The sequence below is a fragment of the Protopterus annectens genome, chromosome 4.part0, assembly GCF_019279795.1.
Source record: "Protopterus annectens isolate FY-2018-M chromosome 4.part0, PAN1.0, whole genome shotgun sequence".
Lineage (NCBI taxonomy): Eukaryota > Metazoa > Chordata > Ceratodontiformes > Protopteridae > Protopterus > Protopterus annectens.
The window spans coordinates 736,395,124-736,417,798 of record NC_056733.1 but is presented as its reverse complement, the minus strand read 5'-3'; the positions used below and the strand labels follow the sequence as shown (position 1 = coordinate 736,417,798).

The following is a 22,675-nucleotide window of genomic DNA, read 5'->3' as shown; positions in this document are numbered from 1 at the left end:
GCAAGACCTCCCTCCCCATTGCAGACATACACACACACAGAAGATTACTTTTTTTTTTAATTTAAAGGATGCCTTCGATATAAATGAAAAACCTTCCACCTGAAAGTTATTTAAAACATTCTGTAACCAGCAGAAAGAAAATCCAGCACAAAGGAAATTTACCTGAAAAGGAACCTTTTTTTCTTAAGTTTTTTTTTTTTTTCAAATGGAGTGCTGCAAAGTTATTTGGCACAGAACCACATATAAACTTACAGGACATCTAACTGTCTGGTCAGTGTTTGAGTTTTCTAGCCTAATTTAGGGAATCTGTTCTTTTTGTTGGGGTACATGGGAACTTTCTTGTCTTCTCTTCATTCACAATGTCTAAACATCCTCAACCTGCTGTTGTTCCCCTTCCAAATCTGAAGTCCTGTCAGTCCAGCATGAGGAAGAGAAGTTCTTTCAGAATTGAGGACATTTTATCCAGTCATACTGTGATGCAGAATGTGGAGACGGCTGGGAAAAAGGGTCTGTCTTTGCCCACTGCCATCTGTGTTGTAGAAGAAGAAGAACAAAGGGAGCAATTTCTAATGAATGCTTTGGCTACTGCTGTGCTGGAAGAAACAAAAGGAGCTGTTTGCAGTTGCAGGTGCTGCTGTTGCTGTTCAAATACCACCGTAGGTGCTACACAGAACTCCTCACCTTTGTCAGGTAATGAATATTTATTTACCATTTTCATTCTATTGTTACCTCCTCACCACTTTTTTGTTTCATTAAAAAAAAAATCATTACCCTTAATGGTATTGCCTTGGCCATAAAGTGGGGGGAAACAGCTTCCTGAAAAGCTGATATTAGGGGGGGGGGGGTTCTGGCTTTTGGGGATTCAAGTTTTATTCCTGTAATAGATTATCACTTTGCTTCAAGCAGACAGGTACACTGTATCACAGTTTGTTATTTTCTATGTCCCTTTCTACTTTCAAAATTCACCTGCAGTTATGAGTATCCTGTGCTATTTTCATTTGTAATGCCCATCTATGCACATTTGCTACTCTATTACTGTCTCCTTACCAGCTTATCAAATGGCAAGACAGCAGGAGTTATCAGTTTTCCAACTGATCTACTCATACTGAGACAATAATAACAGAAAGTAACAATACTGCTTCTTGTATTAAATAGTTAGGTAATGGAAACCATCTGCCTTCTTCCATTAAAAGAATTTCACCAAAGAAAGCGTGATCAGGATTTACATTTCTACCTTCTGAGTTAGTGTGTTTTAGTAGGATCACTAACTATTTGACAAATAATGATTCACTGGATAGTTTTTTCAAGAAATACAAATAGTAAAGTGGCATTCAATAGGTGCAAAAAACATAACCACCTCTCATGCAAATGTAGCCTCCCAGGCACCTCAGCTTTTAATATATCCAGCTCCAGAGTCACTGCAAACTGGGGTAGGGAGACATCTCCCTCTGTAGTGATTTTCCCTTGATGAATTGATCTTTTGAAAGGCTGAGCAAAACTGGCAGACATAAATTACTTTTTAAAGTGAATCAGTAATTAAGAAAGTGGTGAGTTGATGTTTCAGTGAGTGAATGAACACAAGTCAGTGCATGAGTGATTGAAAATGTGGCATTACCTCCTCTGTTTTCAGTTGCAGTGATATTGATTGAGCACTGCAGGCCACAACCTTTTAATTATGTCTGAATTTTGGTAGTTCTCTAGTGCATTTTTTCTTACAATAGGAATCCTTCTCTTGACTCACCAGTACTGTCATACACCATGATACAGAATTGCCAATTGCAACAAATTCTCTACCCATCTTTGCCCATTCAATCAACACTGGCCCCAGGTTCAGTGCTGGAACTCTCCTTACTCATTTAGAGCACCCTTACCAGAACATAGAGTGTCAGCCTAGCTATTTGTCATTTTAGCTCACTTCATCCTCCTGCTTTCTTTTACATGCCTTTTCTTTGTCTGCCTGTGCGGCTGCATTCATTCATGCTGAGGTCACGTATGCCTAATATCCTGTAAAAATGCCTTGTAATGACATACAAAGGACAAATATGCTCATCTTACCTGGTCTTATATTTCATCTGTTTTCCTTGCTCTGTATCCCATTTTAGTTTAAACTCAATCTGCCCCTGTGAACTTCAGTTTTCCACTTAACTGCTACCTGCTCTCATAACTTTATGTCTAGCAAAGCCTTATAGATGAACTAAACGACTTGTGTGTCATTAATGCATGAATTTTTAACAGCAAGTGTATATAAGGAGGGGGCACTCTTATCCTTTAATAAAACACCATCACTAAACTAGGGTTAACTAAGTGGAAGATCAACGCTTCCTGTACTGGGTCACTTGAAAAATGTCAAAATGATTACTCCTCAGTTCTCCATTGTATACTACACCCCCAGGAAGCCCAGGCTAACTTACCAGTACTCTCCTCTCAATGAAGAAATCCATCCTCTAGTTTATTTTAATGGCATCCATCCTTCAGCTTAAGACAATTTCTCCAGATGTTTTGTTGCCAATTACTGTAAGAAGAGTACCTGCCCAACTTACATACAGACTTTTCATACTTTCTTTTTTTTCTTTTTTTTTGTGGTAGAACATGAGTCACATTCTTCAAGTTACTAAAGTACTGTGTTCTATGCCAACTCCAGCCACTTTACTATTCCTTGTAAGGTGTATGGACCTGTAAGTTATACTATATGTATCATACAATGCAGACAATATACTGAAATGTACAAGGTCACAATTACATATTGTTTACTCCTTCTTGTTGTGTGTGTGTGTGTGTGTGTGTGTGTGTGTGTGTGTGTGTGTGTGTGTGTGTGTGTGTGTGTGTGTGTGTGTGCTCGTGCACATACACACATGCATCTGCACTTTGCTAGGACTTTCCAGCATGGCATTGGGTGTCTCATACTGCAGTAACCTCCATATTAAAGCAAAGCCCAAAATGCAGTCTTCAGGCCCTTGATATCAGACAACATAGGTCTGTACAACTGACTGTAGTCACCAGAAATTAAATGTGGGTCCTCATACGCTATGTTAACCAAGTGATAATGGATAACAGCTGTGACTTGTGCCTGTGTTGTATGCAAGCAGTGTTAATACAGTATAGAGTAAAAAGAAGGCAGGGCCATAGAGGGTCAGAAGGTTACATTTTATGGGCTGCTGCACATCTTCTGTTAGATAAGTCAAAATCTGAATGTCTTGGGGATCACAGCAATTAGTCTGAAATGATGGCAAGTCACTGTCAGTACAGAGCTAGTGTCATTTGGCAATGCACAGATGTGCAAAGCCAGGAGGTAGTCACTATTAGTACAGAGCTAGTGTCATTTGGCAATGCACAGATGTGCAAAGTCAGGAGGTAGTCACTGTCAGTACAGAGCTACTGTCATTTGGCAATGCACAAATGTGCAAAACCCAGGAGGCAGTCACTGTCAGTAGAGATCTACTGTCATTTGGCAATGTACAGCTGTGTAGAAGCTAGGCAGTTTTAAGCAACCCATCACATTTTGCAGTAGTCCATATCATACTGCTAAATGTTAGTATTTTTATCAATAATGTAATGTGTTTCAAAGATGTGAGATGTAAATGATGATTCATGTACTGCTAAGTACATGACTATGAAAATGGCCTGGATTGCCACTGTGACACATGCTAATCAATACATCTGACAACAAAGCACAATAGCTTAAATTAACATTTTGAAAATAATATACATACAATCACCCGAGGCCTGTTTCCTATAATCAACTCACACATGCAGTCCAGTTTTGAACAAATACTGGTAGGGCCTCTGCTAAAAACAAATACATGTGTTTATAGCCTTATCCACTTAAAATTTTAAATAAACACATGTAACACACAGCACAGCTTGTCATGTTTTAATCCTAAATTATTGTCTCTTTTTCTTTGCAGCCATCACCCAGCAATGACTTAGCATACCCTTTCCAAAGTTGTTGTTTTTAGCTCCATTTTACTCTTTTTTTTTAACAGTCCATCTTCTTTTCTCAAATTCCTTTAGTTCATGTTTTGCAGTGTTATCAGTTAATATCTGATTTAATCAACTCATTACTTTTAAACTGGCTTGTGTTCGGGGGTGCAGGAATTCCAAAACTTTTTCTGCAGAATGTGATCTAAGACAGAGGAAGAGGACAGGCTGAGTGCATCATTGTCTGCAAAAATTTGCAGCTTATTAGTTGCGGTCACAAATAATCGCCAAATGGAGCAATGCTAGAGGTAAATGAAGAAAGAAGAAATAAAAAACTGCATACAATGTGCTACTTACACCACAACAAGGATTCTGGAGGGATATCATTAACTCTAACTCTACAAAATAAGGGCCCAACCTCACAGTCCTCCAAGAAAGAAAATCTAATATTTTGCAGAATAATTACCAGTCTCATTCAGGACAGTGACAATGCTAAGGCATCTGGGCTGGATAACATTTACTCTAAAATAGTGTTAGAAGATGGCATAAGTCCAGAACTAACCAATTTAAAACTTCCAAGGACTTGAAATACATAGTATAGGTCTACAAAACTTCTTATATTGTCTCCAGACCCTGCAGGTGGCACACAATTTAGCTAGGCAACTGTAGTTCAGAGAAAGTCACTGCTGTTGTGGTGAAGCCTGTGAAGATGAGCCTAAAGGAGATGCTAGTAGACTGTATGGAAGTGGTATCCAAGATGGACCTTGGCAAAGATGTACAATGGTCAAACCCTGCTGAGGCACCCACCTCTGCTAGGCATTGTCTGGGTACCACTGCAGCTGTTAGCAGGCAATTAAATGCCAGTAAGGTCCGTGTGTGTGCATTTGTGTGTGTGTGTGTGTGTGTGTGTGTGTGTGTGTGTGTGTGTGTGTGTGTGTGTGTGTGTGTGTGTGTGTGTCTGTGTGTGTTTTGGAGACAGGGAGTGGATGCAGTGGGACATAAGCAAACATTCGTGAAACAAGTGGTGAATTCATTAAGAGGTCAGCAGCAAAGAGCAACAGCAAAGGACAGCATATGGAGTAAAACACAGATCACTGAAGCTGGACAAGTATCTGCCACAGGGAACAATGCTGCAGCTCTCAGTATCTTCAGCTGTTGAGGTCTTCTACACTGTTGATGATGCATAACAAGTGAAATATCAGTGTGTCAAAAGATGACACTCTGTGGATATTATGGGAAGGAAACAGCTATAAAATAACATAACTAGATTGCAGTGACTGTTATGAACATGGTAACTGGCAAGATCCCATGAAGTGCTCAGGAATGCGCTTTACAGTTAAAAAGCAGATTTTCTATTGTTTTTCTTCAATGCCTGCTGACCATCATCTCCCATTCCTGGGGTGCCATCCAGATGATCATAACTTAGTCTCTTTTTATACCTGTTACCCTCACAGGTACTCTGGCACAAGTGCCACTGAAGTACTGAAGTTCTGGGCCCATTTTGGGACATACATGCTTCCACACATACGTCTCCCTGCCAGCAGTTTGGCATATTGCTTGGCAACCCTTTACATGCAGCTATTGAGTATAGCACTCTGGTAAAGTTTTAACTAGTGTAAAGAGTTGTTATGCAGAAACATAATAGTTTTTGCTTGGTGTAGAATTTGTTTCCTTTAATAGAGGACAGCCAGGGTGCTAACTGACCTAATTATAGCTTGTAGTAAAGCATGCCAGATAGGGAGCTAAAGAATGGAGCAGTCTGAGGTCAGAAGTAAAGTTATGAGATCACAGATTAGCTGTCCAATCAAATTAGGCAGACTAAAAAGACTATGATGCCTATATATATATATATATATATATTTTTTTTTTTTTTCTAGAATATTCTTATGTCTAGACACTGTGATAGTCTGCTTCACAGAAAATTGACTTAAAAATGGATGCAATCTTTCAATCAAATCAGAACTTATTTTATAATTGCTGTTGTTTACAGCTTATTACTGACACAGAGGTATATACTGGGTACTATTGGCCATGTTTAAAAAATCAGGATGAAAAGCAATATGAGATCCTGGGACAGGTTGAAAAAGAGACCATCCACTTTAAATGAGAGCCCCAAAAAATAAAGAAATATAATGGTGCACAGCCATAGTGTTTTGTTTTCTGTGCAGTTTTTCAATTAGTGTAATTTAAAATACAAGAAATGAAACACTAAAAAGTCAGTCAGTTTGTTCCGGGTCAATTTGCCAGTAACTATGGTGGAATATAGTTCTATCTGTTCTAAAAATCATGCTCAGACTACTATAATACATTGCTTCCATGCTTTAATAATCAACTTAGGTAGCTGCGCTCTGTGATGGGTGCAGAACTGGGACTTTTGCTTGCTTTACTTACATTTTGTTTCCTTCCTTTCAACAGGCCACTGGCTGCCCTGGTCTATGAGGCAATGCCATCCTGCAGTAGGACTAGCTCCTGAGACAGATGCTGAAACAGCAGATAAATTGCACGTCTTTCACCAGATCCCAAGGCGCACAAGACGCCATCGAACCATTTTCACCGAAGAGCAACTGGAAGCATTAGAGGCTTTGTTCCAGCAGAACCAGTACCCAGATGTTATAACCCGGGAACAGCTGGCCATGAGAATCCACCTACGGGAAGAGAGAGTGGAGGTAGGACAAAGATCCTGGCATTTCACAGTGCTTTTCTTATGTGTTAAAGAGCAGGAAATACAAAATGTGTCAGGCAAAACACTGGGTGAAAGGGAGTTACTTCACTATCGTATCTATAAAACTTTAAAGAGTAGATATTTTTCCCTGCACTAATATGCTAAGCTAAGTTTATTGTATGCATCACTGTGTTTCTTTTAGCCAGTCTGTTTCTCTAATCTTATGTTAACTGGGAAAAATCAACTAAGTCCCAAGATCACATTTGTAGGGGTACTCAGAAACTTGAGTTTTATTAAGTAACTCCTTCAGTTAGCCAGTGTACAAATCAAAACTTTGGGAATCAAATTCACACCTGTCAGGTGTAGCTCACCTAATCTACTATATTATGTTACCTGCTTAGTTGCTGGCTGATGTTGGTAAATTAGATGTGACTTTAGTTTGTTTCCATATATTGTGACAAAAGGAGGTACTGCCAGCACAGTTAGCTGGAATTTTGTAAATAATTATATGTTGTTTGTGAATATCAAACGAATTTATACAAGATTTTCCAAGGGCAATGAAGTAGTTGGCCAGCTACACAACTTTGTCCTTTCCCCCACTGTAGTGCAATCTCAGAGTTGGTATATATAGTTAGGAAGGGTGTGGGGGGTGCAGCCCCCACATTGGTGGGTGTAGGAGCGAAGCCCCCCACTTAGGTGGGTTTCATTTAGTTAGTTGTGGGTCCGTTGTGCTATGGGCAATTGTTTCACTGCCCTTGGAAAATTCAGCAAATCACGGAAGGGATTTTTGCTGAATATGGGTCAGTGAATAGGTGCTCAATAAAAATAAATTTTGGCGAACTCATATAGACCTATTTATCAGTACCTGCTGAGCTGAGCTAAAGTTAAGGTTTGTTGATCTTATCAGTGTGGTCATGAAAGGATGTCAGAATACAGCCTGCTTTTATTCAGGTAATCACCAAGGAAACTACAGCAGAAATGACAATTTTCACACAGCATTTCCAAAAGGTATGACAAAATACTGACGCAAGTAATTTGAGAATTTGTTTTATCATTCAGACATCACAAGGCAACTTTGCACATGGATAAGCCGACAGGAAGTAATATAAATTATACAGGCTGCTTATTCAGCCTTGCGATATGCTTCACCTACATTTCTACAACAGCAGTCTGGCTATGGCAGTTGTATGACATGCAGGTCAAAAACATTTTTATACCTGCAATTGTGAAAGTTTTTATTTGGCAGGGGGGTCCAAAACACTCATTCAGAAAGTCATTATCAAAATGTTGACTTCCATTAGGAAACAAATAGTTAAATGTGGATCTCTTGACATTTGCAAATTCAAACATACAAAAATGATGTTTTCTGCATGGAAATAAGCCTGCCAGCACACTAAATATGGAAGGCATCACCCCACCCCTCCAGTTTATTTATTGTAACTCTGAGATGACTCACTTTCAGGTGAAAAGGGCATATCCTTTTTCTGTAAACTAAAATAAATATCAAAATTCTGATGTTCAACCTTATTCTGTCCATTTAAAAATCATATTATAATCCCAGACTTCCAAAACTGAAGCTCAAATATTAAGGGTGCAGGTTGCTCGTGACCTTTTGCTTGCGAAGATGCAAGCTCTCAGCAACAATACAAAAAAGCTGCAAATGGCCCTTAGGCAGCAAGCTCACAGAAAATTCACTTGTATTTATTTTAAACTATATTATTCTTGATACTTTTGCAGTGATCTGAATTCATGCTAGTGACATACGCACAGTATATGCAGTTTGCCCTTCTGTCTTGCTTTAAGTATTAAGATTCTGAAGCGGTGTTGTCCTGTTCACTTTTAAATGAACATATTTGAAGGGATTAAAGGTATTTTGTTCGCTTCTTGTTTCTTCTATTAAACTGCATTAAAATGATATACTACAAGGTGTTTTCTTTTCATAACCTAGTCTTTTCCACTCTGGGTTTCAGGTATAAAGTTGGGTTTAATGTCCATTGCTTACAGTTAACTACATAACAGATTTGTGTTACTTTATTATTTCATTTTTTTCCCTTTTATCATCCACACTGAAGAATCAGGTTGCTGCTGTTTTGTACCTGAAATCCTTTTGGTGACAGGCTGTCATCTAGTCAGGCAGGATATTTTGCCTTAACCTCCTTTCCAGAATGGAAATGAACATCTCCTGTCAAAGTATGGGCCAACAATGCTGGTTCCTACAGTGAGTGCATGTCTTCAGACACTCAAAGATTGTCCATCTGTAGCATAAAATTAGTGCTTGTCAGAACAAAAGCATTTTAACCATTTTCCAATATATCACGTAGTCGAACTTTTACAAGTTCGAACCTCATATGGTCGAGACAATAAGTTCGAATTTGTAAACGTTCAAGCATTTGAGTGGAATAAGCGTAGGTTTCCATTTTGTTCAATGGGGTGCGATCTCAGAGTTGGTATATTTAAGTAACGGGGAGGGGGGGGTACAGGGGGGCTTGCCCCCCTGCTTAAAACAGTTTATTTTGTTTTCTGTTGTTTTTTTTTTTGTTTTATCCATAGTCGAAGTTTTGTAACTTCGAACATAATGGTTCGAACATTACGTGTTCGAAGTTTTAAGACTTCGACTATGTGATATAGACCCATATATATATATATATATATATATATATATATATATATATATATATATATATATATATATATGTATATATATATATATACATACATATACACATTGTATATATATATATATATATATATATATATATATATATTTGTGTTACTTTATTATTTCAAGTCAGGCCTTCAGAAGGTGTCAGTGATGCAATTAAGCAGACAGTGTCCCTCCCTGGGATGGATGAACTAAGTGTGGCAATTTACTCCTGGCTGGATCCTTCATTGCCTGGACTGCTAGATGAACCTGGATCATTTTGGGTACAGTCAAAATTCCACTGCTCTGTCTTTGTGCAGTATATCTGAAAGCTACCTAAAAAGAGCAAAATCACAAGAATTTGAAATTAAAGAGGAGAAGTTTTTATATGGTGTTTTATATATATATATATATATATATATATATATATATATATATATATATATATATATATATATGTATGTATGTATACACACAGACACATAGAAAGACATGCAACTGACAGAGAGATTTATATAAATACATACTACATATATGTGTGTGTATAATACACACACAGACACACACACACACACACACACACACACACACACACACACACACACACACACACACACACACACACACACACACACACACACACACACACACACACACACCTCTATTTGGTATTTGGTTGCAATGTCAAGACCTGCTTCAATGAATGCTGCTCCTGTGGTATAGAGGATAAAGTCCTGCTTATGGTCTAGCTGATCTGGGTTTGATTACTGGCTCGGGCAACTGATGGACAGGCAAGGAAGGATGGGTGTGCCTGTCCTGTTTGGGAGGGCACTCATCAATGGCACTCCTTAACAGGAGGTGTGGTTCATTGAGGGGAGTTGCCCTTGGATGTGGTTAATGTGTGAGGGGGTGGGGAAAATGAACTGGGTAGGGCAATATAAAATATAACAACCCCTCAGACAGAAGCAAAGATGGCTGATCCCTCAGGATGCCCTTAGTATCTGCATCCACCCTAGCAATTGTGGAACACGTCCAAGGGGGTAGGAAACTAGCTGGTAGACCCAGTATGGACGGAGAGCACTATAAAATCGGCTGGTAAGAATGATGTTCAAGGGGGGAACAAAAAAACTGTTTCAGTGATGTCCTATTTCTTTAAAAACACATAACCTATCCACATGTTGTGCAACCTCTAAGTAGGTTATATTAAGTAAGGGAGTGCATTACTCCTGAATGTAGATGGGGCAGTTTGCCTCCCCTCCAAAGTCACCTAGGCCTTTGATTTTCATTTGTTTGGATGATCTAATGAAGCAGGATGTCACTGAAACATTTTTTTGATTTTCATGATTTCACTATCCATATACCATCTATTTTACTATGCGTGTGTGTGGGGGGGGATCATGTTTTAAAATGGTCATATAAGTGCACAAATGTATCTGTTGCATTTATTTTAAGGTGAGAAAGCATATATGTTGTGTGTGTGTGTGTGTGTGTGTGTGTGTGTGTGTGTGTATGTGTGAGACTCTGTCAGTGTTTTATTCAGGTAATATCTGTGTGCAGTTATATTTGCTAGACTGAATTTAAAGGTATGGTCATCTCACACATTTGTTTTTTAAGTCATTTTATTTCTGGGTAGGTATAAATGGCCCTGTCATGTACTTCTTTTATTAAGTAAGCCTGTATGAAAGGCAGGTATAAATATTTATCTAGTTTTTTTTTTTTTTTTTTTTTTAATTCAGAGCTAGTCTCAGGCTGAGATCTCACATAATCACATTTGTTTCTGTTTAAATGGGTTTTGCTGAGCTACAGACATAACTGTATTCCTTATGAGGGTGCCAAAAAAGATGTGCTGTGGTCATTCATCAATCCATGTGCTGTAGTTAGCCCTTATGAACCTGTCCTACCTCCTTGATCTACACTTTATTCAAAATGGTTCCTGAATGCATCCATTTAACCCATTATATATCTTTTGTGCTGAAACGGGTTCCCTTATTGCTTATTGTATCTTTCTAGTGAGCTGTTTTTAAGGTGAGATGCTACACAAGATCTTTTCCCTTAAGCAAGCTACATGATCAGGCTTTATTAACAGTGGCTACATTCCATCTCTAGATAGATTTATGGAAAAGCTACACTGATAACACACGGGCTGATAAAGATGGCACATTTATTTTTATCTGTTAATATTGCTCTGCTGTCAGGAGTGACAATGAAATTAATGTCTTTAGATCTAAAACATTCAATTAAAATAATGCAATAAAAACTGAATTTGAGGGGCAGTAAAAACACAATAAGGAAAGTGACATTTTAAACCTGTCAGTAGCATATCACTTACGGGATCACAGTGTTTCGCTGGCAACGTAAGTTACTCGAAAAATCAAAATACATCTGTTTCATTTTACAGGATGGACATCAGTTTGTCATCAGGCAGTGTTTATGAAGTTATTAACATCAGTGATTCTGTGACACACAATCATATCACAAATAAAGCACACGAAGAAGTTTATGTCTTTGTCTGAAAGCCTAATATTATTATAATAAAGAAAGGGTACCTCCTAATGCTAAAGTACAGCTATCAGTAACAAGTAAAAACAGTATTCAAAATGAAACGCTGGACAACAATGGCCAATGAAGTAAAGTTCTCTTGGAGAATAGGTAGTGTGGTTAAATGATATAAAACTTAAAGTGCAACATATATAGCAAAAAACTTGCATACATTTCCAGTATTTAAATTAAATGCACTTACAAGATATTCACGCTGTGAATGCAGTTATACCATAGTGAAATGATGGCTCCAAAGTATCCAGTCTTATGATGGCTTCAAAGTATCCAATCTTTTTGGTCTGATATACAAAGTATCCACACTGAAGATGTAGTAGCTGCTATGTGACTGTGATGAACTGTGATAACAGCTTAACCAGTCTAACAGATCAAATAAAAGCTTCTAGTTTTAATGGCAGTTAAAATCCTTTTATTGTAGGAAAAGTTAAAATCTTCTTCAGATCGTCAATCGATTTAAGTACTGGAAATGTATGTAAGTTTTTCGCTATATATGTTGCACTTTAAGTTTTATATCATTTAACCACACTACCTAATATTATTATAAGGGACTGAGATGTAATTCAGGTATTAAAAAAATTCTCAGGGCTTGAGAAAAATTTTGCTGAAATCACTGTGGTATACCATAGACAGTGTCCAGTATCTTATTTTTGTTTGATTCATTTGTGATCCAGGTACACCCTTTAGGCAGAAGTGACTCTTTTCAGGGATGACCCTGGAACTCTATCTAGGTTGATGTCTTGCTCAGAGTTACAATTTTCAAGTGCAGGTTGAAGGAATCAAATCTAGATCTACAGGTTAAAGCTTGCCAGCTACTTTTAGCCTTAGCCTGATGGTAAAATGCCAGCTCTATACATAAAAATGTAAGGTGTACAACTTACAGACCATCTTTACTGGTCTTCCCCATTGCTACAATATTTTCTCTTACACGCCTTGAAATGCTCTATGTAGGGACATGCATCATTATTCCTGTCACTGATATGCTCAAGGGCAGGCTGGCAGGAGGTTAAAATAAGAGTACATAACAGCTAGGCATGCCTGCACCCAAGCAAAGAAGGGATAGCCTTGTTTCCCTGCACTGATGTTCAGATTGAAATGGTTCATACTTGGGTATGACTAAAGCTCATGAATGTAAATTAATGAACTTCTTTGACGCAAAAAAGAATTTTAAGTTTTGTGGTGCTGTTCGCATAGAGGATGCCTAGAAATACAGCACAGACTGCAAAGGCTACAAGCCGCTTACAAGTTGCATCCTGTAATCCTAAGCTCTAAGGTGTCGGCATACAGTATAACTGTGAACAAGGAAATAAACCCCAGACCCAAGCTCCTGTGTCAACCAGCCACCCACAAAGAGATGCAGTTGTGTCTAATCAGGGGCTCCTGTTTTAAAAAACTAACAATGAAGTTTTCGCCCACTCCACAAATTTAATTCAAGATATTGATGCAGAGTGTAATGCATATCACCCTTTTCTACCCTTTTCTACCCTTGAGTCTCTTCATATTAGCCCACTAGTCTCTGCAGGTCTCTATAATTCTGTGTTGGTACTGCAGACAAAGCAACAGCAGCTGAACTTCATAGTTTGTGTGCCTTTATTGAGAGAAGGCAGTCATAAATGCATATAAATATAACTGTGTGTTGCATGAATTCAGTGTAAGATGGCTAAAGCTACAGTTGCTGGATATCCAAGGACACAGTGGCTTAAAAAAGAGAAACTTTCAGTAATCCCTGTTCAGTGGTCAGGAGTTAGAGTCAAGGGATATGGTACATTTAATCAAAACCCATTTCAGCAAGGTCCAGTTTCTCTGAAATAGGAAAAGATAACAGTTTGAAATAAACTATTTCTCTGTTATTGTGGGCAGGCCCCCTTCAGCCCCTTATAAAATATAATCTACTCTGAAGCTGCACAAACTCTGGACAAGTTAAGCACTTTCATCAGTGAAGTGGATATTCTATAGTTACAGCTTCAGAGGTGAATACTAGGCTAACTGCCCTAAAGGGCCATTTTAAGCCTACCCAGTAACTCAAGGTCAGAATCAAACCCAATATCTTCTGTTCATGAGGTGAAGACCTTAACCATTATGCCACCTGAATTGCAATAGCTTCATAGATTAATATATACTAGGCTAACTGCCCTTGTGGGCCATTTTAAGCTTAGCCAAACCCTGCACCTTGTGTCTCGAAGGGCAACACCTTAAACGTTATGCCAACCTCCCAAGTTGTAGATGAGGAGAGGCCATAGATTAAATATAGTGGCTGGTTACCAAATAAATAAAACATCCACTCACATCTGTTGGCCAAACCCCTGAATTCCAGCATACTTATGTTCTTAACCAAATATCACATCTAAAGAATTTGACATTTCTTAGCTATGTATGTATCTGAAACTGACTATAGGAAAGCAAAGATAATTAAAATCAGTGATAGAAGCTCCCAAAGCTGGTGTACCACTTATGATAAAGCTGGTGCAATTTTTTGAACATCAAAAGCCTGCCTAATGGCTACAGTATACCATTAGTTCTAGGGAAACCATAAAAGTCTCTCTTCCATCTTTGACATGCCAACAGTAATCAAGGCTATCATTACACGATGGGTAAAAGGTATTGCATGTCAGAATGTTAATAACACTAGCCCTGAAAAAAATCCAGATATCTAATACTCTAATACATTTTCTTACACTGAGGGAGTGGTGGGAGTTGTTCAAGTTCCTTCTGAGAATATAAAATGCATTTGTCTAACACAACCTGGACTGGAAACATATTTCTTAGATTTATTACAGTAATATCAAAGTGATGGAACACTCAGTTTACATTAGGCTTACAACTTACTCAAAGTGATTTAATTAAAACTACTAGAAGAAATCTAACACTATCATGGAATTGCGCATATGATAATCACTGATGTCCCATTAACCAATCCATATAAACTGCAGTGTCTGTTATCAACCTTTCCTTTTGTTAATTATTTGAACATACATCTTTCTGACTATATCTCCCCGATGGACAAATCTGTGTTTTTAAATTGTGTTACTGTTCATATTTGTTTTTAAGAAATATCTGTGGTTATTGATATTGTCATCTTCTGATATTTTAAATTATATTCTTAATGTTGTGGAGCTTTTGTCCCAGGAATTCACTGAAAAGGGGCATTGTTGGACTCAGTCGGACTATCCTAGAACAAACAGAAATAAAAAAAATAAAGATATAAAATACATTTTGTTATCACAAACAGAAAAAACAATGTCATGTTTCTCTGTCATCCTTATAGGTCTGGTTTAAAAACAGAAGAGCAAAGTGGAGAAGACAAAAGCGTGTGACCTCATCAGCTCTAATCCTACAAGGAGCAAAGACAACCAAAGTAGAGAACTGCACATGAAACACAGACTGAAAAACTTGGATTCGAAGCTTTATTACAAGTTGGAAAAAATAAAGCAGTCACTAACTTTCCAATCTTTTTCTGTGTAATAAAGTATTAAAACACATGGGCTATTACGTCAAAGGTAGAAGTTGTAATAGATGTGTTTTGTATACCTCTTCCTGTATTATGAAAGAGTCCACAATGGTATGCTGGTCTGCTTTTTTTACTTTGGCCCATCAGCTTTACCATCTAGCCTCCCTAATGGGGTTCATTAGACAAATTTGCTCACAGTCATACTCAGCACAGAACCCCACACCATTCCAAGGGAATTGTCCTCCTTTCTAAGGGGATTAGCCTTTTTAAATGACTTCAGTTACTACTGAAGAGTGGATGATGAAAGACAAACACCATCATGTCTACTGTCTTTCAACAGCAAGTATATTTTTCATTTATATTCACACTCCTTGGCCTGTTCTTCTGCAATAAATGCATGCCAACACTGGTCCCAGTGGTACCCCACTGCTCTCGGTATTAACTTCACACAGGCTCACAGATTGAGCCATCATTTCTGCAGCTTGGGTAAACTTTACAATCTTCACCAGAGAATCACAGCAACTAATGACTGGCGCCAAATTCATGGCCTCAAGCTAAATGCAAAAAAATTTATCATCATACCACTTGGCAAAAATATGACCCCTACTGATTACTACATCAACGGCAACCCCCTAAGCACACAACCTGTGGTGAGAGACCTGGTCACTCAGATTGATAACGACCTCACATTCAACCATCATGTACCGGCAGTGGTCAAAAAAGCCTTTTACTTGGTTCATCTCATAAGTAAAGGGGTTGCATCCAGAAAAAAGGACGTTATTACCTCTCTATACTCCTCTCTCATTAGACCAATAACTGAGTATAACGCCCCGTCTGGGATGTACCTCTCCAAAAATCTGCACCAACTGGAAAGGCCACTGAAATACCTCACAAAGAGAATCCATGGCCTCCAACACCTGTCCTATGCAGGCAGGCTCAAATCACTATCACTCTACTGAGTATCGTACAGATTGCTCAGGGGTGATCTGTGTCTCACCTACAAGGCAATCTCAGACCCTGCCTACTAGAGATGCTCTATATCCATAAGTCTAACTCCTCACTCACTACCTGCTCAAAAGGCCTGAATCTAATATGCGACATCAACAAAACCTACTGGAGAGACAGGTTTGTCTCCCAGAGGCTGCTCTGTCTCTGGAATAGACTTCCCATACACATCAAACAGAGCACCTTGCTGACCCTCTTCTACAAATTAGTCCCAGGGGTTCCACCTGTGTCCCTCACTGACAGGGGTGACAGGTGCTGATTGAGGTTTCTATTTGGGGATAAACTCTTCGCTAGGCTTGTAAGGCCCACTGGGCCATTAGCCTACTAACCTCCTATGATCCTATGAATGTTCTTGCATTAGAAAATGACACTGTTATCTGAGACAGACCTGGCCATCCATTCCTCAAACCTTGCTCCCAGCCAGCTCATTAGGTGTCAGACTGCAATCACCAGTTTCATAGTCAAGGCCAAGACCTCTCTGCCAGTGGAGCTGACCTACCTTAATTTGTTTTGCCCCATACAGTTTATGCAGAGGTCTGGGTTAGCCAATACATTAGAAAAGGGACAACAGCAGCTAAGGGCATTGCCATAATATCCCACTATTACCAATACCAGACATGCATGCTGGCAACCGTGGAGAAGAAAACACCAGGGGACATGCAATAATATCTACAAACAGTATTATGAAAACCATAGTGTCACCTATCAATAGTGTAAGTATTCAGGAATACTTCAATGCAAACAACCAATGGTCCAAATCCTCCCAGTGTTTCCTTTCCATAAGAACATTACAGTACATCTTCCAGCTGTCCCAGCCCCCAAAACTCCCTCCAGCAACCTAAAGATCACCCATATCTCCAACATTCCAGGACAATGCCACCTTCTCTATGAAATACAATTCCCTTATGAACATTCCCTAAGCTCCTTCCTTTTAGCTATCGTGTGCCAACTGTCTCATAAGGTTCATGCTAAACACACATCTGTACTCCAGTGATTCATTTTGAGATCCATATCATATCACTTATTTTCTGTGTCTTTGTCCCAGGATGTACAGGCCCATCTCTTGAAGTCTTTCCTCCTATTCTAGCTTTTTCATTCCTTTTACTGTTTTACTAAGTGTCTTCTGCACATTGTATACCACTATAACATCTTCTTCTCACAAAAGTTTCCAAAGTTGTACTCATTATTCCAGATACAGCCTTAATAGTGCCCTTCATAATAAATGGATGGCATTGCCATCACATTTGTCTGCACATGTATGTCTACAGCCATTTACCCCACACTTACATTATCCATAGATACTCTCACCAATAAAAAGTGGCATTAAAGGATATTTACAGGCAAAAACCAAACTAATCTGTATCTGATCACAGCTCTGCCTCCTGAAAACTACACATTTACAAATTCTTTCTATCACTCTGCTCTATTAGCATTGTATTAAAATTTGCTCTAACTCACTATGGCATGATTAGGGTGCTGGGCCACATAACCCATTTTCCCTGAATGCCCATAAAAGCGAGTATTGATTCAGTAGTTCAGAAATGATATGGTATTCTTTCAGTCACAGCAAACAGAATACCAGAATGTGCAAAGTCTCTGCTTCTATGTACATTTTTGCATACCTCTCAACTGTCCTAATTTTTGTAGACTGTCTAGAGTCTTGCTTCTTATTTTTCATCTGTTCCTCATGACATGTAGTTTTCTGGCAAATCGTTCAGGATTGAAGTCATTAAATAATACTAAATAATGACAGACATTTGCTTTTCAGACTTTATATCCTTCAAAAATAGTTAATAATGTAAAACCTGTCATTCTAGCAACTTTCTAAGTTTTTAGGAGCGATATTTAAAATCTGTCCCTATTATTGGGCCTTTGCCCCCCCCCCTCCATTTTTATCTGGCTTTGTTAAGATTTCTTGTGCTGAGAGGTTGAGAGGTATGCATTTTTGTGCAAACATCACTTCAGTGTAATGCAACTGTATCTGAGGATGGTTACGAATAAAAAGAAAAGACTTTCTACGTCCCAAAATGATGGGTACACCTACTTGCAAAGTGGGTGGGGAATGGGTGAAGAAAAGTAGGACAAGGGGTGGGGTATGCAGTGCAATGGGTGGAGAAAGGGTCATGGCTTTTGTCTAGCTTTTGCATCTTCTGAAACTGGCAATCCCTAAAGACAATGTACCATGATTTTACTTCCCACAATGCACTCTGTAGCCACACAAAACCATACTGCTTTGTTTTTTCTCTCTTGACTTAAACATCTAGTGCCTTGAATCCAGGCTCTCTTCAAATAGCTCTTGCCTTTTGCTCCTTTTTCTTTTTGAATAATACAGTCTTTATTTGCGTTATCTGAAATCACCTCATACAGATATGTGGTTCCTTTATTGCTGCAGTGGCTTTTTTGGATTTTGTAATGGGAAATTATTGAGATCATGTCAGTGGGGCAGGGGTGCCACTACCGCCACACAGAAGAAAATAAGCCACATTTACGTTACAAAACTAGAATCACAAAATCTTCTAAGAGCTTGTAACTAACAAAAATGGAAGTGGTATTTAAAAAAAGTCTACTAAAATGTTCTCAAGTACGGCTTAAAGAACACCTAAACTCAAGATGTCATCATGACACAGTTTTACGTCAATGGGGAAAGGAATAGTTTCATACTGTGATGATACATATTCCATTGTGGGAACAAGCAGTCCACGGTAATGAAAAAAATTATGCCAGAACAGTTGCCTTTTAATGACATTACGGAGAAAGAAAAATATAAAATAATGTTAACCATACAAGTGGTATAGGGCTTTAGTATATTTTAGAAGGTGAAGATACATTTACAGTTGTGCCTTCTTCTCACTTTCTTCTAATAGATATTCCCTAAATCCAGCAGCTACTTCTCTAACCACTTCTGTATCTCATATGAAATAAATACCCTTTGTAGTATTTCTGGTTCAGTAGAAAACTGAAAGGAAAGCCAGCACGTCACAGCATGATTCCTTAAAGGTCTGTGCTAAGGGCTGAATATTTATTTATTTATTTATTTCACATTTATTAACCGGGTTAGTTCAACTGAGTTTGCAAACAAACATATTTTCAGTGGAGACCTGTGGGGAAAAGTCCCAGAAAACATAAGTAAAAATAAAATGACATTATACAAATATTAAATAATCACAATACAAAATAATTGTAAAAAAGAAAAGGTTATTAACTATTTGCATTACATTGATAGTAAGCAACCCATTTTCAATGTAGACCCAAGGGGAAAGAGCCCCAACAAACATAAGCAAAGATAAACATACAGTACAAAAACTATTACAAATAACTATGCAAATATGAAATTAATTATAAAGAGAAAAACAAAAGAAAAAAATTATGAACATTAAGGATTGCACTGATAGCAGTGGTCTAAAATTTACTACATATGAGAGTAAAAACAAAAAGATAATCATTGATCAAAAGAAGGACAATGTATAGACATAGATTGGAAGTGGGGGAAAAAATAAATAGTGTGGAGAATGGGAGGGGGAGAGAAAGGAGGGGCTATAGCAGTAAAGCTGAGGGTTTAGGAGGTTAGTTTAAGCAGATGTTACTAACAGAGAAAGAAAGTTAGGAGATGCAACAGGTTATAAGTAGGACAGATTAAGAAGGCGTGTTGCCAAGGCAACGGCATAATTTCAAGTTTAGTAGGTGGGATTTAAGCTCCTTTTTAAAACAGGGAAAGGAAAGGTTGGATCTAATACGGAGAGGAAGTTTGTTCCAATTTAGTGATACAGAGTGTTTGTAAAGCAGTTTGCCAATATTCCTTTTGGGTTTATAAACTGAGAGAAGATGAGCACGGAGAGGCTGGGGGGAAGAGTAGGGAGTAACATGGGAGGTGAGAGCAGGGCAGGCAGAGGGGTTGTTGGGTATGGAAAAGGTAGTGTGGAGTTGCGATTGTAGGAGAAGGTGTGGAAATTCCAGCCACTGAAGTTTGTTTAGTGAGAGGCAGTGATGTGAAAACAGTGGTTGGTTTAGGATAAATCTGGCAATTTTGTTGTATGTTTGTTCCAGTTTCTGCATTGAGGTAGTTTGGATATTGGTAAGGATGGGGAAGCATATATAAGACTGGGTAAGAGAAATGCCTGTGCAAAAGTGCGTTTAGTGGCAGTAGTAAGGAATTTTTTGTTCCTGTAAAGTAGTCCAAGTTTTTGGTGGGTTTTTTTGATGGCCTGTTGTATGTCCAAGTCAAATTTTAGTTGGTCATCAATTATTACCCCAAGGATTTTGGTGTGTGAGAAAGTGGTGCCATCTAGGGAGGAAAGAGAACATTTGGATTTAAGGTAAGAGTGTGAGGTAGGAAGAGAAGGAGTTGAGTTTTCTTAGGGTTAAGGATTAGTTGATTGTTTCTGAGCCATTTTTCAACAGAGATAAAGGAATTCTGTGTTAGTGTGTGTAGTTCAGAGATAGTATTAGAGATAGATAACCCAGTAGAGTCATCTGTGTATTGTATTACAGATGAGAGACTGCAGGATGAATGTAGGTTGTTGGTAAAAATGTTGAAAAGGAGCGGTCCAAGTATGGAGCCTTGGGGTACCCCTGTTTGAACAGCAAGGAAGGGTGAGAAAGCCTGCTGCCATCTAACAGCTTCTTTCTGCCAGTAAGGTAGGATTGGAACCAGCCGAGAGCAGAAGGAGAGTGGTTTAGGTCTAAGAGTTTGTTAAGAAGGATGGGATGAGAAACAGTGTCGAAAGCTTTAGCGAGATCAAGGAATATACAGGAGACAAAGAGGTTGTTGTCTCTAGCTTCTGCAACCTTTTGAGTAAAGGATAGTAAGGCAGTCAGGGTACTGTATTTAGGGTGTAAACCATGTTGCGAGGGGGTAAGGAGATTTTTGTGAATGAGATAGGACAGTAGTTGAGTATGTATACATTTTTCAAGGATCTTAGAGAGTGGTGAGAGAATAGCGATTGGTCTATAGTTAGAGGGTTCAACAGAGTTGCCACCTTTGTGCAGAGAAGTGGTATAGAAAGATTTCCATATTTCCAGTACAGTAAGACATACCTCTTAACTGTCCAGATTTTGCAGAATGTACATATTCTGCCTCATATTTTTGGTCTGTTTCTCTTATAATTTATGGTTCTCTGGCAAATCACTGAGGATTGAGGCCAGTAAATAACAGCAGACATTTTTGTTTCAGACTTCATACCCTTCAGAAAAATGCATGTTACTACAAAACTTCTTATTTTATAAACGTTCTAAGTTTATAAGAGCAATATTTAAAACTGCCCCTATTTTGGGGGCTTCGCCCCTCCAAATACTTTTGGCTTTGTCCAGAATTCTTTCAAGAAGAGGTTGAGAAGTATGTTAGGCCTTTCACATTACAACAGCTTTACATACACACATATTTGCCACAAACGAGGAAGATGGCTGAGATGAAATCTCGGTAGGCCCATTTGCTACTCGTGTTCAGGAAACCATGGCTTTGACTAGTTGTTCCCATTCCTAAATACTGGAATATTAGAATAGTAGAAAACATGTTTAAATACAATATATAAACATTTAAGGTTCATAAGAAACACATATAGGCAGAGAACACTGAGCAGGACTTGGCATGTTTTTAATGTGATCAGACTGTAAAGGCCTCTCTCTCACAGACACACTCTCACACATGCACACACAAGCACACACACACACACACACACACGCATGCACACGCACACACAAATGCATGCACACACACCCGCATGCAGATGCACACACAAACGTATGCACAGGCACACACAAACGCATGCACACACACCCGCATGCACACACACACACACATGGCACATATCTGCTCACAATATGAGCTATGCATGAGAACACTTTTCAGATCAGAACTGTGGGATACTTCCTAAATTCTGTCTACAAACATCATGCTATTCCATTTGGTGCCTATGTGCTTGCAGACAAAATATAACACCCTAAAGGGCAGACAACTGTTCAGGCAGTAGGAAGGATTGCCTCAGGTTAGGCACATTTCCTGACAGCTGACAATCTGGTGTCTCTGAAAATTTAGTTCTAGCAAGTGTTTTAGTTACATATTTTAAGGCATTCTGAGTGCATGCACACTTATGAAATATTTTTTTTCAAGCTATTTACCAAGAAATTACTGATAATTGCTGTTAAGATATTTGGCAAATAATTAGCTTTCATGATTATCTGCCAATGATCTCTAGAGCAGCTGACATGATTAACCTTTCATAATAGTTTGCACTGCATACCACAAAAGCAGAAATTCCCAAACCTGCGAAATGATTATACATTTTGTAGTAGTAAATGATATACATATCTCTAAACCTCTTAAAGCAAGAAATCTGGAAAAAGCCATAAATAAAAGTGTGACAAAGGCCCAAAAATAGGGACAATTTTTAAATGTTGCTCTTACAAACTTAAAAAGTTGACAGAATAACAGGTTTTGCATTAGCATGAAGTT

The 22,675-nt window shown here is 38.5% G+C and overlaps 1 protein-coding gene across 1 annotated transcript; it reads left to right on the top strand.

Annotated features, from left to right (window-relative positions):
• The first annotated feature begins 141 nt into the window (after positions 1-141).
• Positions 142-15,244, top strand: GSC2 (goosecoid homeobox 2). The gene is made up of 3 exons (XM_044069659.1): positions 142-690; positions 6,334-6,584; positions 15,040-15,244. The coding sequence occupies exons 1-3, from the start codon at positions 360-362 to the stop codon at positions 15,145-15,147; spliced, it is 690 nt and encodes a 229-aa protein (XP_043925594.1). The 5' UTR covers positions 142-359; the 3' UTR covers positions 15,148-15,244.
• The last annotated feature ends 7,431 nt before the right edge of the window (positions 15,245-22,675 follow it).